Source organism: Mytilus californianus, unplaced genomic scaffold, assembly GCF_021869535.1.
Source record: "Mytilus californianus isolate M0D057914Y unplaced genomic scaffold, xbMytCali1.0.p SCAF_5, whole genome shotgun sequence".
Lineage (NCBI taxonomy): Eukaryota > Metazoa > Mollusca > Bivalvia > Mytilida > Mytilidae > Mytilus > Mytilus californianus.
In genome coordinates this window covers 108,840,029-108,861,294 of record NW_026262701.1, presented here as the reverse complement: position 1 = coordinate 108,861,294, position 21,266 = coordinate 108,840,029, and the positions used below count along the sequence as shown (strand labels likewise).

Genomic DNA, 21,266 nt, shown 5'->3' with positions numbered 1-21,266 from the left:
GTAATACCTAATCACCGTATTTATGCAAAATCATGTCAATAACTGATGCATACCTGTGGTATTTTGACAGGTAATATTAATGCGCAATTTCAGGTAGACATAAAATAGTTCTCAGAACTATAGCAAATAAGTCCACACCGTTAGATGCTTTGTTATAAAGGGACACTAAGATATATGTTATAAACAGTCAGCTTATTAGTATTTCAAAATTAAACAATTCTAACAACTACATTTTATATTTGTATTTCAAAACATAAGTGAGCTGGCTAGGTTTGTAATGACCGCCATTATTGAAGAGAAACAGGAAGCGAACAAGAAATAGTATATTTATCGCAACAACGAATAGTATCATCATGTCGTGCACATTATTTACATTGTTATTAGTTTCACTTGGTGAGTATATTGCATCCTTTACATACACGAAAACCTTTACCTCTGTACACGACGAGTGATGTTGTTGACACTTAAAGTAAAATTGCAGTCTTTATTTCAAATTTAGAAGATTGAGGATTGAAACGGACATGGTTCGACACATATTGTTGACTACTATTTGATTATGACGAAAACTTTTAAGTATATTTTTGAGCAATGAAAGATTTGTGACATACGAAAGTGAATTCAAGTGTTGACAATCAAGGGGAGATAATTCAACTTCTTAGATGTGGCACCATTAAAATCAACTTCTTAGATTTCTTTATCCATTGATCCCCGGTTTACTGGGATACTACAATGATAATGTTTTTATAAGGTAATTTCTTGTGTTTCCAAAAATATAAATTTTTAAAAAATGCAGCATATTTTCCAAAAGATGAATAGTCATACTGAGAAGTTACAACCATATGAAAACTTCTTCAAGCCTACCAGACTACACGAATGAATTTTATTTTTACAGGACATTCGGTCTGGTAAACAACCTAGCTTTACCAGACCGAATGAAATTTTACCAGACCAGTTTTTTTTTTTACATCTTATTGTATATTATCCGACAAAATACAACAAACTTATGACTTGTTGGGGCCTACTCATCTTCAAAATGCACAAAAACAAAATCATGTGACAAGAGTGTATATTTTGAAGAAAGTTATGCACAATTGCTTGAATGCATTTCAGTGATAAAGAAAAGTAATGTCACATGACATGAAAATTACTTGTGAACTAAAAATAATTTAGAGTTTCTGTATAAAATATTTCCTGTTTCTTCTTTCTTTTTCATATTATATATCTTTTGGATTTCAATTCTAGTGTTTAATTATATTTCATAGCTGTATTTTGTGACCTGCTTGGATTTTTTAAATTTATTTATTGTATTTGATCGGCAAACCCGGAATAAGCCTTATCCATTCCCAGTATCTGATCCGGTATTGCCTACATTTCCGGTTGATGGCAGCCATTGTGGCTATCGTTTTTGTCAGTCAGATATGTTTTTACTCGGATTTACACATTACTTGTTGGCGATTTTCGGCATAAAGCTAGCGGTTGAACAAAATAAACATTGCTGTCATGAATAATAAAGATGAAAATGAATTTTGAGATCGTTTGGGAATTTTGTTAGAATGCTAGAAAATTCCTTAAAAAAAAACCACACCGGACATTCGGACCGGAATTCAACAAAATTTTACCAGACCGATCCATTACTCACCGGATTTGTCCGACGGTCCGACAAATTTCGTGTAGTCTGGCCTACTGACTTTTAAAAATCCATAATAAAAACATAGTTCTTGGAAGAAGTTATTCCATTTTCTATAAATTTGTGCCATTTTAAGTATAAAGACCCATTTTAAGAAAATTTTGTTTTTAGCACTATCAAATGATTACTCAAATGAGGGATTAATACTCATTTGGGGAATAGTTCCCCATTTGGCGGGTTGTCCCCAACCTGATTAGTGACCCACTAACATAACTATTATTAACCCTTTCACCGATAGCCGCCGTGACAGAAGCTACTGTGAGACGATGGCTTCCCTGGCTATTGGGACACACGTGGGAGATTTTCATATTAAATATCAATAAAAACTTGTCTGTAGTTATTTTTGTCTTTATTTTATTCACTTACACCATGGACATAGTTTTGTTAATGTTTTGATAATTTTTTTGTCAGATAAAATCAAATCTGCTAATTTTCAGCATTAAAATAGATGAAATTAACCAAATTCAACTTTTTGACCCAAAATTGTAAATTTTTAACCCTAAACGACGAAAGCTTGAAAATTTTAGCGAGGTTATACAATACCTTGCACTGAATGATGTCCATTCCAAATGTTTTTGTACATAAAACGGCATTTTATGTCAAAAAAGTATACTGGCTTCAATTCTTCCAAATTTAAAAAAAAATAAATGTTCCCTTATTTCAAATTCCAGTAAAATCAGTAAATTTCATTTGATTTTGACATGGTTTTCAATAAACAGAAGCATTAAGCATCGGGGCATTAAACAAAGTGAGATAACTTGTGTTCACAACATTTTTCAGCGGGAAATATAAAAGAGGTATTCCAGTCCAAGTAAACCGGGACTCATTGTCAGCTGTCTGAAGCGTGAATCCCGGTAAACTGGTATTCGTTGACGAAAGGGTTAGAGCTGTTTTATCCACTGAAAAAATGCTTATCTTCCTAAAAATCTGCAGTAGTGTAACTAATAAATATGTAATACAGTGTTCCAGCTAGGATTTCAAAAGGGCAGGGAGCCAATCATTCCAATTTTTAAAACCAGGAATCACACCGTAAATGAAATTGTAACAACTATTTCACTGCATAATCATTATCCCTGTAAAAATTTTTAAATAGATATTTGGAATTCAATTTTATTAACTTGGAACGATTAAAATGACTGTATATTTTAAATTAATCCAGAATAGATCACGTTTACTTTCGATTTTAAAACAAATGAAAACAGGAAGTGATAAGAGGATAATAAATTTAGAATGAATCCCGATTCATCTACAGATTGGTTTGTGTTTAACAAAAAGACCAGAAATTATCAGTTTTTGGTGGAAGAAGACTTTAAAGTCTTCTGAAATCCTATACTGCCGGCTGTAAAATCATTGAACTGTCACCAGGAGTGTTGCTGTATCCCTTTCTGTGCTTTACAATTTCATAACTTCCGTGCCATATCTTGACAACGATGTTTACACATGATCGGTTTCAAGTTTGTAAAACAGCATCTGCATCATTTTATAAAACAAATGTACAGCTAGGCTTGAAAAAAAAATCACTATCGTTAGTGTTATCATTTCTCATGTTTTAATGTTTTAATATCTACCTTTTTATTTATGTTAATTATTAGATTTCATCTCATCTTACCTGTACGTTATTTATTTACTTGTAACTGGATGTATTTAAAGTATATTTGGTAGTACGCATGCGTTAATTTAATTATAATCCGAAACTAACTCGATTGATTCAAGTCCTCCATCCATTGCGATTTCTCGTTGGAGTAATCGGAATAAAACAACCGGATTATTCTGGTTAATCCAAACTACATTGGTTACGTATCTGCGCATGTGCACAAATGGGAAATTTAATTGTGCATCCGAAACTCAAAGTTTCAAAATAATTTAATGATAAACAGAATTTTCATTAATTCATACAAGGCATCTTATGTTAATTTCAAGTATCTACGCGGAGAGTACGACTTCAACTAAATGATGCTTGACAAAAATACACAGATTAAGTTGTTCCGTCTATGTTCAGATCTTTAACGCAATCAAATCATATTCCGGTTTTAGAAAACATGCGTTTTTTTAAAACGATATTTAGACTATTTCAGTATGTTATTACGATAATAAAGAGTCAAGCGCACACGTAGATCTGCTGGTGCTTTACACTTCAAACGATGCACCATCAGTTGACAGAAATATCAATGTACGAACTAATGTCAGTTGACGGAATCCATATCGAAAGATGTAGTTTTCATACTGAAAGCTGGACTATTTATTTGTTAAATCCCATTTTTGATCACTTAAAACTTTGAAACGTAAGGCAATAAAGGTTATCATTGGGGACATTCAAACAATGACTGACATAAAGCATAAAAGAGTTATATGTATACCCGACTTTAAAAAAATCTTTTATGCTTTATGTCAGTCATTGTCGGAATGTCCCCAATGATCACCTTTATTGCTTTGCGTTTCAAAGTTTTAAGTGATCAAAAACAGGATTTAACAAATAAATAGTCCAGCTTTTTACTGTTATTCATCATAAAGGTACATGTACCCCCATTACAAACCTCGAGTACTGAACCAGTAATTCATTGCTGTCAATCATATTATTTTTCAAGAAACATTTCAGAAAATGACTGTTTGACGCCTGACAGAAAAGGGCATTCCTACCCTTGTACATTTGTGTAAAAATTTTAGATGAAAAACAAATATGATTAACAGCAGCAAATTAGTGGTTCCCGATTTGGGTCAAGCCCATACAGAAAATGAAAGGGTTTGAAATGTTAACAAGTGCTCAAAACCCAATCCCTTACCTGAGACAAATCTGCATTGGATATATTTAGCATTTTTATACGACCGCAAAAAAATTTTGTGGTCGTATATTGGTATCACGTCGTTGTCGTCGTCTGAAAACACTTGGTTTCCGGACAATAACTTTAGTAAATAGAAATCTATGAAATTTAAACACAAGGTTTATAACCACAAAAGAAAGGTTGGGATTGATTTTGGGGGTTATGGTCCTAACAGTTTAGGAATTAGGGGCCAAAAAAGGGGCCCAAATAAGCTTTTTTCTAGTTTTCAGACAATAACTTGTGGAACGGTGTATGGATCTCTCTGAAATCGTACAAGAAGTTTCCATACCACAAAGGGATGGTTAGGATTGGCTTTGGGGGGTAATGGCTCAAACCTTTAAGGAATAAGGGGCAAAAAAGGGGGAAAACAAGGGTTTCCTTGTTAATGGACAATCACTTTTAAGTATAATGTTAAATTTGGACTACCTCCCTTACACTGCTTTAAAATTATTTATAAAGAAATTTTGTATTGTCTTGAGGTTATTAGTTGTCAATTTATTTTTAGAAATTACTAATAAAAATGCTGATAAAAGATAAATTATTTTTAGACATGATTATGTATGTCATTTTCTATTTTAAGACTTTTATGATGTATTTAAATGATTAATTGTGGTTGCAAACTCCATTGGAATTTGAATTGAGATTAAGACCATATCTTGAGGGAAAGATTTTTTTTTTGGAAAAAGGGGAGGGGGAGGTGAAAAAAAATTGGGGGGGGGGGGAGGGAGGGTAAAATTTTTTCAAATATTTTTTTTTTTTTTTGCTAAAAAAAAGGGGTGGGGTGAAAAAAAAATTTTGCCAAAAAAAAAGGGGGTGTAATTATTTTTTTTTTTGGGGGGGGGGTCAGTTTGCAACAGCAGAGTGTATTGCTCAAAAGCAAAAAAAAAAGGGGGGTTAATTATTTTTTGGGGGGCGGGTGGGGGGCAATTCACAACAGCATAGTGAATTGCACAAAAGCCAAAAAATTGAATATAAATTCAAATCATATAACCAATTCTAAGTTCTTTGACTACAGTTATTCTGTGTCAGAAACCTATTATGTGTCAAACATTTAATTTCAATCCAAATTCAGACCTGTATCAAGCATGAATATTGTGTCCATTTTTACCCCAACTGTTCAGGATTGGACCTCTGCAGTTGTATCCAGCTGTGCTCGGCGAAGCAATTTATTCAATATATGTTTATAATGAAAAAAAAAAACAAGTAACTGTGAACAACTATAACAATTCATGATCAACTGATTGATGTTGGTGTTAAACCCTACTTAAGCACACTTATCTAAAATCATGGTGGCCAGTTTTTATACGCTCGTTTACGGGACGTAGTATGGTATACCGTTGTCCGTCTGTCTGTCCGTCCGTCATCAACATGTCGGACATTAACTCCAAAACGCTTTAACCAATTTGCATGAAACTTTGGTGAATTGTTTATATCTATTGACGTGAGCTCCCTTTAGTTTTTTTTATAAATTTTTGATTTTACGTTTCTGAGTTATGGGGTTTTTTTCATTAAAAAAAGTGGGATTTTCCAGTTTTTGGACAATAATTCAAAAATGCTTTTACCAATTTGCAAGAAACTTTGGTGAATTGTTTATATCTATTGACATGAGCTCCCTTTCGATTTTAATAGATTTTACGTTTCCGAGTTATGGGGTTTTATTCATTTAAAAAAGCAGGATTTTCCAGTTTTCGGACAATAACTTAAAAATGCTATCAGCAGTTCTCATGAAACTTTGGTGAATTGTTTATATCTATTGACGTAAGCTCCCTTTCGATTTTTATAGATTTTAGATTTTATATTTCCTAGTTATGGGGTTTTATTCATAAAAAAGGGGTGATTTTCTAGTTTTCAGACAATACCTTTACAGTGCTTTGAGCAGTTTTCTTTAAACTTTGGTGCCTGGTTTATATCTATTAAGGTAACCTCTCTTTAATTATTCATAAATTTCTGATATGACATTGAGAAGTTATTGAACTTTATTCTTAGAAAATGCGACGGGGTATCATGCGCTCATGGCGCAGCTGTTTATTTTTTATAGGAAGGAGTTCGGTATACCCAAAGTGAACTATCTACCTTTGACAGAAAAAACTTTCAAGTGAAACCTAATCAATTACTGGTATATAAATTTCTCGCATCAAGTTGACCATGCTGAGACGAATGTATGGAATTATAGAAAATTTAATTTGAATCAACAGTATTAGTAGATTTTTATGTTCAGTATAGTCTGTTTTTGTTTGAGACATGAGTATTATTAAAGAATATTATTTTTTGAAGAAAAACATACGTCCAAAGCAATAATGGAACAGAGCAGGCTTGGTTGGTGTGGTAATTCAAGTTACCTTTTATGCATCTTCTTCCACCTCAGAGCTATCAGCTCTTTGATTAAATTAAGTTGCTCAGTAAGAAATATATTTGTGTCTGATTTAATTTGATACTACACGATTTTGTATTTTACATTTATAGTGTCTATTAAATTTATATGAATACGTTCACACAATGCTCAGTACATGATAAAGAAAGCACCTGTTTGACTCATGAAAATATTTTTGAACGTTCTGAATAAAGTTTCATCTTTATTATCAAAATTGTTGAAAGATTTTGATATAAAATGTGATGAAAATACGTTTGTATGACGAAACTACGTAAAACGAGCTGCAAATAGTGATTGTTTGAGAAATTTTGAAATAAAAATGCAAACTGTCCGGGGGAAAATGATTTTGTTCAATTGACGAAACTACTAAATCATCTATGGATAAACAAACTTCAAATTGTGGTCTTTTGAGAAATATTGTAAATGCCGACTGACCGATATTACTAGGAAAAATAACTATAATGATAAATTATGAGGTTTATTGATTAACGGACTAGTGACCCATCCGATGGTGATAAGCGGATTACCTGTACAAAAACATGTAATCACAACTTATAACACCTGCTTTAAAACAGAGTTCTCGAAAACCGTTGGTCCTGACTGCCGAAAATGGACTAGGATCGACTGTTGCGTATGAAGTGACAGTCCCAATGATCGAATAAAAGTTCTTTGTTGTTCAATATTTGCGACTTTTTGGTATTCAGATAGATTTTGAACTGGTTTGCTCTACAGACAAACCTTTGGAGTATAGCTCAAAATGACAGTAATATTTTTGATTAGGAATCAGTTCAATTATAAAAATGGCGGCCAATGTGAAAACGGGAATGAATGTCGAGGATTCAGGCTTAAAAATGGTGTCAAGGGATCCGATCCTATAGCATTTGACACAATCGGTTCTACGGATGCTATTTTTAAATTCATGATACAAAATTCAGAGGACTATATCGTCATTTTATCAAACATGAGACTTGGAAGGTCGAGAGTTTCTGATGTTTAATAACCATATTTTTTCGGAATTTCAGTTCACTGGCAAACTTTTGGAGTTATTTTTGAAATGATTTTAACAGAATTACTCGACAGTTTACAGTCAAGTTTATATTTGAGTTAAAAGTAATAACAAAATTAACATAAACATGATTTTTACAAACTTATTTACCATAAAATTAAAACTTTAGTTTCTCTAAGGGCAAATAAAAATGTATGTGACATAATAGCTAATGTGTGGTTCCAGTTTGCCTACCTACCCTACGTTTTAGCCTACCCTAAAGATTATTTTGTCATTTTTCATAATCACTTTTTAAGTCAGAATGTTGCTCCCATAGACTCAATGTAAAAAAAACATAAGATAAACAAAAATCCCTACCTACATACCCTATTTTTTCTAGAAGTAACTTGAACCACAAGTATTATTTTATTTGGTTTTGTACACCTGTCTCCTGTGGATCCTGCCTTAAATTTTTATTGATACTTACTCCAATTTCTTGGATTATCAAAGAAAAACTTGCTGCTTTTTTCTAAACACATTAAGGGCATGCAATTCTAAGGATTAAGATGGAGCTAAACCACGTACTAAATTAAAAAGAGTACTAAATTCTAAAAATAAAATCGGCTAATGCAAAATGAAGTTACAAGTAAGATGAAGAAAAAGAAGAGCAGCATGAGGAATTAACTTTTTTCATTTTAATCATTGACATTCTATAAAAGTAATCACATATATAATTTCAAATGTAATGAATGAGACATAAAACATTCAAAGATTAAAATGTAATCAAAGCATAGAAATAATGCCATGGACAATTATTATACGACCGCAAAAAAATTTTGTGGTCGTATATTGGTATGACGTTTGCGTCGTCGTCGTCCGGCGTCGTCGTCCGAAGACACATTGGTTTTCGCACTCTAACTTTAGTTTAAGTGAATGGATCTTTTTGAAATTTGACCATAAGGTTAAATACCACACAAGGAAGGTTGGGATTGATTTTGGGGGTTATGGTACCAACAGTTAAGGAATTAGGGGCCAAAAAGGGGCCAAAAATAAGCATTTTTTAGTTTCCAGACAATAACTGTGGAACGGTGTATGGATCTCTCTGAAATTATACTACAAGTTTCCATACCACAAAGGGATGGTTAGGATTTGCTTTGGGGGGTTATGGCTCAAACCGTTTAGGAATTAGGGGCAAAAAAGGGGGACAAACAAGGTTGTCCTGGTTAATGGACAAATACTTTAGTACAAAACATAATTTAAAGCAGTGTAAGGGAGATAAATCAAATACATCATTGAAATTATCTCCCTTACACTGCTTTTAAATTATGTATAAAGTAATGGTTAATGAACAATAAAGATAATTTAAAACAGTGTAAGGGAGGTAATCCAAATACAACGTTTTGGTTACTTCCCTTACACTGCTTTTAAATTATGTTTAAAGAAATACATATTTATAAAGGAAGACCAGTAAAAATATCTGCAAATGTTGCATCTTTTTTTTTTACAAAAAAATCCATATGAAAGATTTTACACTATATTTTTAATTCTATTATAAAATAGATTAAGTTAGCACTATGGTAAATTTAAATGGGTAATTATGGTTGCCAACTCCATTGGAAATTTGAATTGAGATTATGACCATATCTTGAGGGAAAGAATTTTTTTGGGGAAAAAAGGGGGGGGGGGGATAAAAAGAAATTGTGGGGGGTCAATTTTTTCTCATTTCAGATTTCAGAAATTAAAAAGAATTATTCTTCAAATATTTTTTTTTTTTCAAATTTCAAATATTGAAAAAATTCAAGAAGTAATCTTTAATTGCACAGTATGGCGCATTAGATTTGTAAAATCTTTGATCACATTTATTTATTTGTTATGCCGAATCTAACAGTGTATTTAGATTTTTAATTTTGGGTCCAGTTTTCAAATTGGTCTACATTAAGGTCCAAAGGGTCCAAAATTAAACTTTGTTTGATTTTAGCAAAAATTGAATACATGAGGTTCTTTGATATGCTGAATCTAAACATGTACTTAGATTTTTGATTTTTGGCCCAGTTTTCAAGTTGGTCCAAATTGGGGTCCAAAATTAAACTTTGTTTGATTTCAACAAAAATTGAATATATGGGGTTCTTTGATATGCTGAATCTAACCATGTATTTAGATTTTTTATTTGTGGACCCCATTATCAAATTGGTTCATATTGAGGTCAAAAGGGTCCAAAATTAAACTTTGTTTGATTTCATCTAAAATTGAATTATTGGGGTTCTTTGATATTCCAAATCTAACCGTGTATTTAGATTTTTAATTTTGGGTCCTGTTTTTTAAATTGGTCTACATTAAGGTCCAAAGGGTCCAAAATTAAACTTAGTTTGATTTTGACAAAAATTGAATTCTTGGGGTTCTTTGATATGCTGAATCTAAACATGTGTTTAGATTTTTGATTATGGGCCCAGTTTTCAAGTTGGTCCAAGATAGGGTCCAGTATTTAAACTTTGTTTGATTTCAACAAAAATTGAATATATGGGGTTCTTTGATATGCTGAATCTAAACATGTATTTAGATTTTTGATTATGGGCCCAGTTTTCAAGTTGGTCCAAATTGGGGTCCAAAATTAAACTTTGTTTGATTTCAACAAAAATTGAATATATGAGGTTCTTTGATATGCTGAATCTAACCATGTATTTAGATTTTTTATTTGTGGGCCCCGCTATCAAATTGGTTCATATTGAGGTCAAAAGGGTCTAAAATTAAACTTTGTTTGATTTCATCAAAAATTGAATTATTGGGGTTCTTTGATATGCCAAATCTAACCGTGTTTTTAGATTTTTAATTTTGGTCCCATTTTTTAAAATTGGTCTTCATTGAGGTCCAAAGGGTCCAAAATTAAACTTAGTTTGATTTTAACAAAAATTGAATTCTTAGGGTTCTTTGATATGCTAAATCTAAACATGTGTTTAGATTTTTGATTATGGGCCCAGTTTTCAAGTTGGTCCAAGTTGGGGTCCAAAATTAAACTTTTTTTGATTTCAACAAAAATTGAATATATGGGGTTCTTTGATATGCTGAATCTAACCATGAATTTAGATTTTTTATTTGTGGGCCCCGCTATCAAATTGGTTCATATTGAGGTCAAAAGGGTCCAAAATTAAACTTTGTTTGATTTCATCAAAAATTGAATTATTGGGGTTCTTTGATATTCCAAATCTAACTGTGTATTTAGATTTTTAATTTTAAGTCCCGTTTTTTAAATTGGTCTACATTAAGGTCCAAAGGGTCCAAAATTAAACTTAGTTTGATTTTAGCAAAAATTGAATTATTGGGGTTCTTTGATATGCTGAATCTAAACATGTGTTTAGATTTTTGATTATGGGCCCAGTTTTCAAGTTTGTCCAAGTTGGGGTCCAAAATTAAACTTTGTTTGATTTCAACAAAAATTGAAAATATGGGGTTCTTTGATATGCTGAATCTAACCATGTATTTTGATTTTGGACATTGGACCATAATAGGTAAATTAAAAAAATTCAAGTTCTTAGACCACATTCTTTCTGTGTCAGAAACCTATGCTGTGTCAAATATTTAATAACAATCCAAATTCAGAGCTGTATCAAGCTTGAATGTTGTGTCCATACTTGCCCCAACTGTTCAGGGTTCGACCTCTGCGGTCGTATCAAGCTGCGCCCCAGCGAAGCATTTTATTATATTATACAGAGACCAAAATGTATAATAAACCACCAAACCTGCTAAAACATAACATGTCCATAAAATAGGATGGAGTCAATGTATTGAGCCATTATTGATGAAACCTACTAAGTAATAGGGTTAAAATCAAGTGATATTGCAGGACCACCAAATTTTCTCTAGGACCACCAGAATTTTGGTCTTGATGGTCAAAATGACCACCAGGAAAAAAAAGATTTCGAGAACTCTGATAAAAGGTTAATTTGCTGAGGGTCATAAACTTTTCAGAAACATGGTGACAGGTAGAATTATAGTATTTTCATCAAAATAATACGGCAATACTGAAAAGCATGGACTTGTGAAAAAGGGCACAGGGCGGCAGTCGAGAAAGGGCGAGCGGACCACCCTGTGAAAATAATCAAGCTGGAACACTGTAATAGTGCTATAGCAAGATGTTCTTGTACACCATCGATCACTGCAGTGAAGGAGTAAAAAAGTTTAAATTATACACACAATTCTACCAATCTTTCCATTAGTGATTTCAGATCACTTTGATTAAAAAATATTTCAACCTATTTCCAATACTTTGACGGTTAAAAGCTTAGTAGAGCTTATGTTATGTCCTTATTTGTATACTATGCCGACTCTAAATAAAGCATATTTATTATTTATTTGACTTGTTTGCACAGAAAGTTGTTTCTATGAAATAACAAATGACCTTTCTTATTAACATGATTAGTTAATGCTTTCACCAAGTTGCTTAAGAAATGAATTGACTGTCTTTGTCTTTGAAATTCTTCATTTTTAAATGATAAATTGTTATTTCACCAACCTGGCAAATATGGAAAATTGCTGATGACCAAAGCAACTGTTATGAACACCTGAAGACTAAATATTGCTTTCGGTGATCTGGAAAAGTGAAATGACTGGCAGGAAAACTCCCAGTAATGTGTGCCAATAATTAAGTCTCCCAAACGAAGTTTGGGAAGACTTAATGTTTTTGCTCAGTTCTTATTATTATTATTATTCTTCTTCTTCTTCTTCTTCTTCTTCTTCTGCCACTTTTAAATTTGAACTTGTCCACACCTGTTCTCCAAAACCGCTTGTCAGATTAACTTAGGGTTTCACAATATGTTAGACTAACATGTCTAGTGGTGCAATCAGGGTTTTGTTTGTGCAATGGGGTTTATAAAGGGGTACTTTGAGGGGCAAAAAGAAAAGAGGGTTTTACTATAGAACCCTGTGGGATTTTATTTTTTAAAATTTTCAAATGATTATAAATTAAAAACCATTTGTGATAAACACAATCTTTTTAATTGAAAATGTTCTAAATGATAAAGCCCATTAAATGAAATACAGGGTTAGTCCCCAGGGGTCACCCCACCCCCTGCCATTTAAGAAAGTTCTAATACCTTGTAAGTGGTCAAGATCCCCACCCCTAAACCATATATATTTTGGTTTGTCATGCTAAGATGGTTTGAATGATATACAGGGTTAGTCCCCAGGGGTCATCCTGACCCCCTGCCATTTTAGAAAGTTCTAATATCTTGTAAATGGTCGAGATCCCCACCCCTTAACCATATATATTCTGGTTTGTCATGATAAAGCACATCAAATGTAATACAGGGTTAGTCCCCAGGGGTCACCCCCACCCCATGCCATTTAAGAAAGTTCTAATATCTTCTAAGTGGTCAAGATCCCCATCCCTAAACCATATATATTCTGGTTTGTCATGCTAAGATGGTTTGAATGATATACAGTGTTAGTCCCCAGGGGTCATCCCGACCCCCTGCCATTTGAGAAAGTTCTAATATCTTGTAAATGGTCGAGATCCCCACCACTAAACCATATATATTCTGGTTTGTCATGATAAAGCACATCAAATGAAATACAGGGTTAGTCCCAAGGGGTCACACCCACCCCCTGCCATTTAAGAAAGTTCTAATATCTTGTAAGTTGTCAAGATCCCCACCCCTAAACCATATATATTTTGGCTTGTCATGCTAAGATGGTTTGAATGATATACAGTGTTAGTCCCCAGGGGTCATCCCGACCCCCTGCCATTTGAGAAAGTTCTAATATCTTGTAAATGGTCGAGATCCCCACCACTAAACCATATATATTCTGGTTTGTCATGATAAAGCACATCAAATGAAATACAGGGTTAGTCCCAAGGGGTCACACCCACCCCCTGCCATTTAAGAAAGTTCTAATATCTTGTAAGTTGTCAAGATCCCCACCCCTAAACCATATATATTTTGGCTTGTCATGCTAAGATGGTTTGAATGATATACAGGGTTAGTCCCCAGGGGTCATCCGGACCCCCTGCCATTTGAGAAAGTTCTAATATCTTGTAAATGGTTGAGATCCCCACCCCTAAACCATATATATTCCTATTTATCATGTCTGGAACATTTGAATGACGTATACGGTCAGTCCCCAGGGGTTCCCCTCACCCCCAATGTTCTAATATCTTGTAAATGGTTGAGATCCCCATCCCTAAACCATATATATTCCTGTTCGTCATGTAACAAACATTTGAATGACGTATAGGGTCAGTCCCCAGGGGTCCCCCCCACCCCCAATGTTCTAGTATCTTGTAAATGGTCGAGATCCCCACCCCTAAACCATATATATTCTTGTTTGTCATGCCAAAATCATTTGAATGATATACAGGGTTAGTCCCCAGGCATCACTAATGCATATATCTTTACTGGACCAAACCAATTTTCACTGGATGTTGCCCAATGTCAGGCGACCCTGGGAATTACGAATTATGGGAGCTTCGTTTGGGAGACTTCGTAACAGCAGCCTGTTACAATCATTTCTTGTTATAATTGAACTAGTAATATAACTACAGTTCATATTTACAAAGGAGGGCTAGTTAAACCTTTAGTAGGTAAAAAAGTACATGTAAAATGAATTTCTCAACTACATGTATATTGTGTTTTCATCTGTGCATTATTTTACTGTTGACAATATGAGTCATAAATAAAATTCTATTCAAGTATATACATTGTAAATACTGTAAATTCAGAAATTATTGGCATTTGCGTGCATTTATTATTGCGATTTTGTTATTTTAGACTAAAATGCGATTTTAATTTTTGCGATATTGAGAAAAATCCTGTTAAATTTATATCAAAAAATTTCAAAATGCGAGTTTAAATTATTGGGATTATAACCCTGTTGCATTTTTCGCAATAATAAAAACATCGCAATAAATTCTGAATCTACAGTATACAAAAAAAAGTATATTTAATTAATTTTATCCATATTTGTTATTTATTACAGGTAATTTTGTATCATCTCAAGAGGCTACTCTTATTTTACCACAAAGAATCCAGTTTGGAGAAGAAAAGATTCGATTAGGATGTAGTCCCTCCACGTCTCCTCCGTGGGGTGTTGTAAATTATGTTACTCTGTCTAAAAATACATCAACAGGAATGTTAGACATTGTGACTGTTTTTCTGAAAGATTTAAAAAATGAAACATCTTGGAAGATATCAGGATGGCAGAGTCGTGTTACTATGATTAAGGAATATGTGTACCCAGTAAGTGGTTCTGGAATAGCATTTGACATTGCACCTAGTCAGGTCACTTGTACAGATGAAGGCACTTACCAATGTAAAATTACTGGTGGTTCAACTGGTAATAGTCCAATTGAAAAAGAAAAAGTTGGGACTGTGGAATTCCAAGGTATGATCAATGTAGTACAATGTAATTGTTGATACAGTGTATAGTTATGATAGTAAAATGTTCATGTGTCCCAGCCAAGATTTGAAAAGGGTGCTAATTTGTTAAAGGCACTTAAGCTTGTAAACTGAATGGAATAAAGGAAATTTTGTAGTGTGATACACACAGAATTTAAAAAAGTATTTTTTAGTGTAGAATGATTTTGAATTGATTGCACTATACATACAACCCTTCATGCTGATAAACAATTTAGAGAGATAAAAACACTCAGACTGATTCCTTATTATGATTTCTTTATCAAGTAATCTAAACATATTTATTCTAAAACCAGTTGTTGGCATGACACAGGTTATGTTCTTCTCATATATTTTATGATGGTATAATACTAAACCCCTAACAGGAGGGATTGTGCCTGATATTCATATGATGAAGACATAATCTTTCAATCAGTTTAATTGAGGTCTGGAGCTGGCATGTCAGTAACTGCTAGTAGTCTGTTATTATTTATGTATTATTGTCATTTTGTTTATTTTCTTTTGTTTCCTATTCTGACATCGGACTCCTTTCCTTCAGAAAATGGGTGAATTAGATAGTCTATAGTTTGTTTCCCGATGCTAAATGGTCTCAATTTTAAAGCTTACCCAATCTTTTGACCACAAAAGTAGTGTACGCCAGTATTTTTATTTTTACATCACACAACAATGTCACAACTGTAAATAATTTCTTTTCTTTTTTTAGTTAATCCAACAAGTATTGATCCAATAATGCCAAATCCTTCGCAACCAGAGTTAATATATAATCCAAACGAAGTGGTCCAGTTACGATGTTCAGGAACAGTAGGAAGACCAGCTCAAGACTTTAGGTGGTGTTACCGTAGTGACATAAACTCAAACTTTAAAGGTTGGGCTAATAGTGCAGACTATGACCAATCAGCAGTTACCTCAAGTGGATGTCAGAATAGACGGACATCAACTCTGAGATACAATGTATCAGCTATTAATGACTTTACAGAGTTTAGTTGTGAAGTTGGTGGATCAACTACAATATGTGGAGTGGGCAGTCCATTATCAGCAAATATCACTATAAGAAAATGTGAGTTTGTGTATTTAATATGCTTATTTTTTCTAACAAGATTTGATGAAATGGTAAGCTTACACAGTGTACATAGAAAGTTGGTTTATAAGTAACTTTTGTTCAAAATTAAAGTGACTCTTAATACTTTCAGAATTTTTTTACTTCAGAAACATAACATGCATAATGCCTAAAAAAAAACGTTACAGATTGATTGATTTTTATATGTTTTAACGCCACTTTCAGCACTATTAGCTTTTTCGAGGCCACCAGTTTTTATTGGTAGAGGAAGCCTGAGTGGCCTGAGAACCACTACCTCCTGCAGGAAGACAGGTAGTCCTAGTCAATTAAAATTGGAATCAAACGCACCTGCCACATTGAGTGGGTTGGGGGGGGGGCTAAAACACACAACTGGCTAGTGGTGCAATAGTAGACTACTAAGCCACCATGGCCCCAGAATGTTACAGCATTATGGTAGTGTGCTCAACTGATGTAGGCGAGGCTGCATTGTGAGTTTGATCCTAAATTGGAACAATCCAAAGGCATTCAAATGAACATTTAATGCTTTTCCAATAAACATGTATAATTTAGTAAAAACAGAGATTGGATTTGTCTGCTTGGAAAAGGATAATGTGTACTTCTGATGAGACATTTCATCTTTTGACCGTTGTGACCTACAAAATGTATCATGCTAAAATATCAAAGTAAAATGTATTTCATTAATATAATTAGCATTCTGGTTTTTACCTGCATTGCCTAGTAACCGCTTGACTCCCTCCGTTTGTATGTCAGATTGTTTGTCCGTCTGTATATCCAAAAGACCTTGGGTAGAAAACTTTTGTCAAAGTTTTCTTGGCTTCTAAATATGAAAGGGAATGATTAGATATTTGGTCTTCAGCTTGATACAGTCACTTCCTGTTTGCCAATTGTTTAAAACTTTACAACACTTATTGTACAAGGAAAATTTTTATCAAACTTTTCTTGGCTCATACTGAAGGGAATAATTATGCCTCCGCCATAGCGGTGGGGGCATTAAGTTTTACCCTTGTCAGTCTGTACGTACGTGTATGTACGTCCCAAAATTGGTTTCCGTTTTCTAACTTGAGTTTGCCTCAACCAAATGTTATGAAAGTATACACAATGCTTCTTACCACAAAAACACAGGTCAAGTTTGAATTTTGGTGGCGTCACTTTAACCGTTCTAGAGTTATGCCCCTTTATAAATAGAAAAATTGCAAAATTTTTATTTCCGTTCTCTAACTTAAGTTTGCCTCAACCAAATGTTATGAAACTTATACACAATGCTTATTACCACAAAACACAGATCAAGTTAGAATTTTGGTGGCGTCACTTTAACCGTTCTAGAGTTATGCCCCTTTTTAAATGGAAAAATTGCAAAATTTTTATTTTCTTCTAAATATCAAGAAATTATACGACCGCAAAAAAATTTTTGTGGTCGTATATTGGTATGAAGTTGGCGTCGTCGTCGTCGTCCGAAGACACATTGGTTTTCGCACTCTAACTTTAGTTTAAGTGAATGGATCTCTATGAAATTTTACCACAAGGTTCAATACCACAAAAGGAAGGTGGGGATTGATTTTGGGGGTTATGGTACAAACAGTTAAGGAATTAGGGGCCAAAAATAAGCATTTTTGTAACTTCCAGACATAACTTGTGTGTTAGTGTATGGATCTCTCTGACATTGTTCCACAAGGTTCCATATCACAAAGGGAATGCTGGGATTGATTTTGGGGGTAATTGTCTCCAAATTTTAGGAATTAGGGGCCAAAAAGGGGCAAAAAACAAGCATTTTTCTAGTTTCATGACAATCACTTGTGTGTAAGTGTATGGATCTTTATGAAATTGTACCATAAGGTTCCATATCACAAAGGGAAAGCTGGAATTGAGTTTGGGGGTAATTGCCCTAAACGCTTAGGAATAAGGGGCCAAAAAGGGGCAAAAAATAAGCATTTTTCTAGTTTCCAGACAATAACTTGTGTTCAAGTGTATGGATCTTTCTGAAATTGTACTGCAAGGTACCATACCACAAAGGGAAGGCTAGGATTGATTTTGGGGGTAATTACCTCAAAATTTTAGGAATTAGGGGCCATAAAGGGGCAAAAAAACAAGCATTTTTCTAGTTTCAGGACAATAACTTATGTGTAAGTGTATGGATCTTTATGAAATTGTACTACAAGATTCCATATCACAAAGGGAAAGCTGGAATTGAGTTTGGGGGTAATTGCCCTAAACGTTTAGGAATTTGGGGCCAAAAAGGGGCCAACAAACAAGCATTTTTTTACGCCCGTTTACGGGACGTATTATGGTATACCATTGTCCGTCTGTCCGTCCGTCCGTCTGTCCGTCCGTCGTCAACATGTCGGACACTAACTCAAAAACACTTTAACCAATTTGCATAAAACTTTGGTGAATTGTTTATATCTATTGACGTGAGCTCCCTTTCGTTTTTTATAAATTTAAAATTTTACGTTTCTGACTTATGGGGTTTTATTCATTAAAAAAAGGGGGATTTTCCAGTTTTCGGACAATAACTCAAGAATGCTTTCACCAACTTTCAAGAAATTGTGGTGAATTGTTTATATCTATTGACATGAGCTCCCTTTGAATTTTTATAAATTTTAGATTTTACGTTTCCGAGTTACAGGGTTTTATTCATAAAAAAGGAGGATTTTCCAGTTTTCTGACAAAAACTCAAAAATGCTTACAGCAGTTCTTATGAAACTATGGTGAATTGTTTATATCTATTTAAGTAAGCTCCCTTTAGAATTTTATAAATTTTACATTTTACATTTCTGAGTTGTGGGGTTTTATTCATTAAAAAAGGGGGGATTTTCCAGTTTTTGGACAATAACTCAAAAATGCTGTCAGCAATTCTCATGAAACTTTGGTGAATTGTTTATATCTATTGATGTAAGCTCCCTTTTGATTTTCATAAATTTCTAATATGACATTGAGAATTAATTGAACTTTATTTGTTTATAGTCTGACAACAGATTTACTAAGTATTGCGCAACAGCACAGTGTATTGCACAACAGCAAGAAATCTTTAATTGAATATAAATTCAATTCATATAACCAATTTCAAGTTCTTTGACTACATTTATTCAGAAACCTGTAATATGTCAAATATTTAATTACAATCCAAATTCAGACCTGTATCAAGCTTGAATATTGTATCCATTTTTGCCCCAACTGTTCAGGGTTGGACCTCTGCGGGCGTATCCAGCTGCGCTCAGTGAAGCAGTTTATTCTAGTTTCCAGACAATAACTTGTGTTCAAGTGTATGGATCTTTCTGAAATTGTACTGCAAGTTACCATACCACAAAGGGAAGGCTGGGATTGAGTTTGGGGGTGATGAATCATAAGGAGGTTCAAAAAATTTGGGGGGGGGGGGGGGGGATTTTTTTTTCCTTTTTTTTCTTTAAAATTTTCCTTTTTAAATTGGTTATTTCTGATTTATATATAAAAGCAAATAATAATGATATGGTTTGAATAGGTAAATTAAAAATTTTTAAGTTCTTAGACCACATTCATTCTGTGTCAGAAACCTATGCTGTGTCAAATATTTAATTACAATCCAAATTCAGTGCTGTATCAAGCTTGAATGTTGTGTCCATACTTGCCCCAACTGTTCAGGGTTCGACCTCTGCGGTCGTATCAAGCTGCGCCCCAGCGGAGCATTTTATTTTTAAAATAGAGTTATCTTCCTTTATCTATGATTATAGTTGAAACAACTGCAATCAATGCTTTATACAATGCAATGTTTAATTTTGACTTCCACTGATAAAACACAGATCAAGTTGAATTTGGGTAGAGTCACTTTAACCATTATTGAGTTATACCCCTTTATAAATCGAAAGATTGCAAAATTTTTAGTTTCCATTCTGTAACTTAAGTTTGCCCAAACCAAACATTATGAAACCTATACACAATATTCATTACCACAAAACTAAGATCAAGTACAAATTTTTTGTTTCCGTTTTCTAACTTTAGTTTGCCTCAACCAAATGTTATGAAACTTATACACAATGCTTATTACTACATAATACAGATTAAGTACGAAATTTGGTGGCGACACTTTTACCATTCTTGAGTTATGTCCCTTTATAAACATAAAAATTGCTGAATTTTTCTTTTCCATTTTCTAACTTTAGTTTGTCTCAACCAAATGTTATAAAACTTATGCACAACCATTCTAGAGTTATGCGTGTTTACAAATAGAAAAATTGCTGAATTTTTAGTTTCTGTTATCTACTTAAGTTAGCCTAAACCAAATGTTATGAGACTTACACACAATGCTTATTATCACAAAACTCAGATCAAGTTCAAATTTGGGTAGCATCACTTTTACCGTTCTTCAGTTATGTCCCTTTATAACTATATGATATGCAAGCGGGGGCATCATCTGTGTCCACATGTGGACACTATCCACATTTATTTTATTTTTTGTCTGCAGTTTGATTATGTTCAGTTGTAATGAGGCAATTTTTACATAGCCATGCAGCCACTTCCTGTTTGCAGATATTTTGAAATTTTACAACACTCATTGAACAAGGAAAATTTTTCTTCCAAGTTTTTTGTGTCTTTGTTGAATATAAGGGAATAGTCATTTATGCTTCAGTATACATGTACATACATGTATTACCTCAATCAATTGCATGCACACTGGTATACAGACCCAGTATTGGTCTTGTTGATTTTACATCTACAGTGTTCTCCCCAGGACTTTTTGATAGCACAGTGTCACTGTGGTAAGCCCACACTATAAGATTGATCCACCTTTCAGATTATGACATGATATATCATTAGTAATGTAATATAGGTTTTATTGAAATACATGTAAATTGAAAAAGAACTTTTTTATTTTATATGCGTACATGTATGCATAAACAGAAATTAAAATAAGTTAAATTTTCATTATAATTAGTATTGAAAACTAAT

The 21,266-nt window shown here is 33.5% G+C and overlaps 1 protein-coding gene across 5 annotated transcripts in view; it reads left to right on the top strand.

The window, feature by feature from the left end:
* The first annotated feature begins 265 nt into the window (after positions 1–265).
* LOC127700538 (uncharacterized) overlaps positions 266–21,266 on the top strand; it is a 46,406-nt gene continuing 25,405 nt past the window's right edge. For all 5 annotated transcript variants that reach the window (XM_052204077.1, XM_052204076.1, XM_052204078.1 and 2 more), the window contains exons 1-3: positions 266–393; positions 14,832–15,236; positions 15,972–16,325. In XM_052204077.1, coding sequence (XP_052060037.1) covers positions 354–393; positions 14,832–15,236; positions 15,972–16,325 — 799 coding nt within the window. In that variant the 5' untranslated portion in view covers positions 266–353. The remainder of the gene's footprint in view (positions 394–14,831; positions 15,237–15,971; positions 16,326–21,266) is intronic.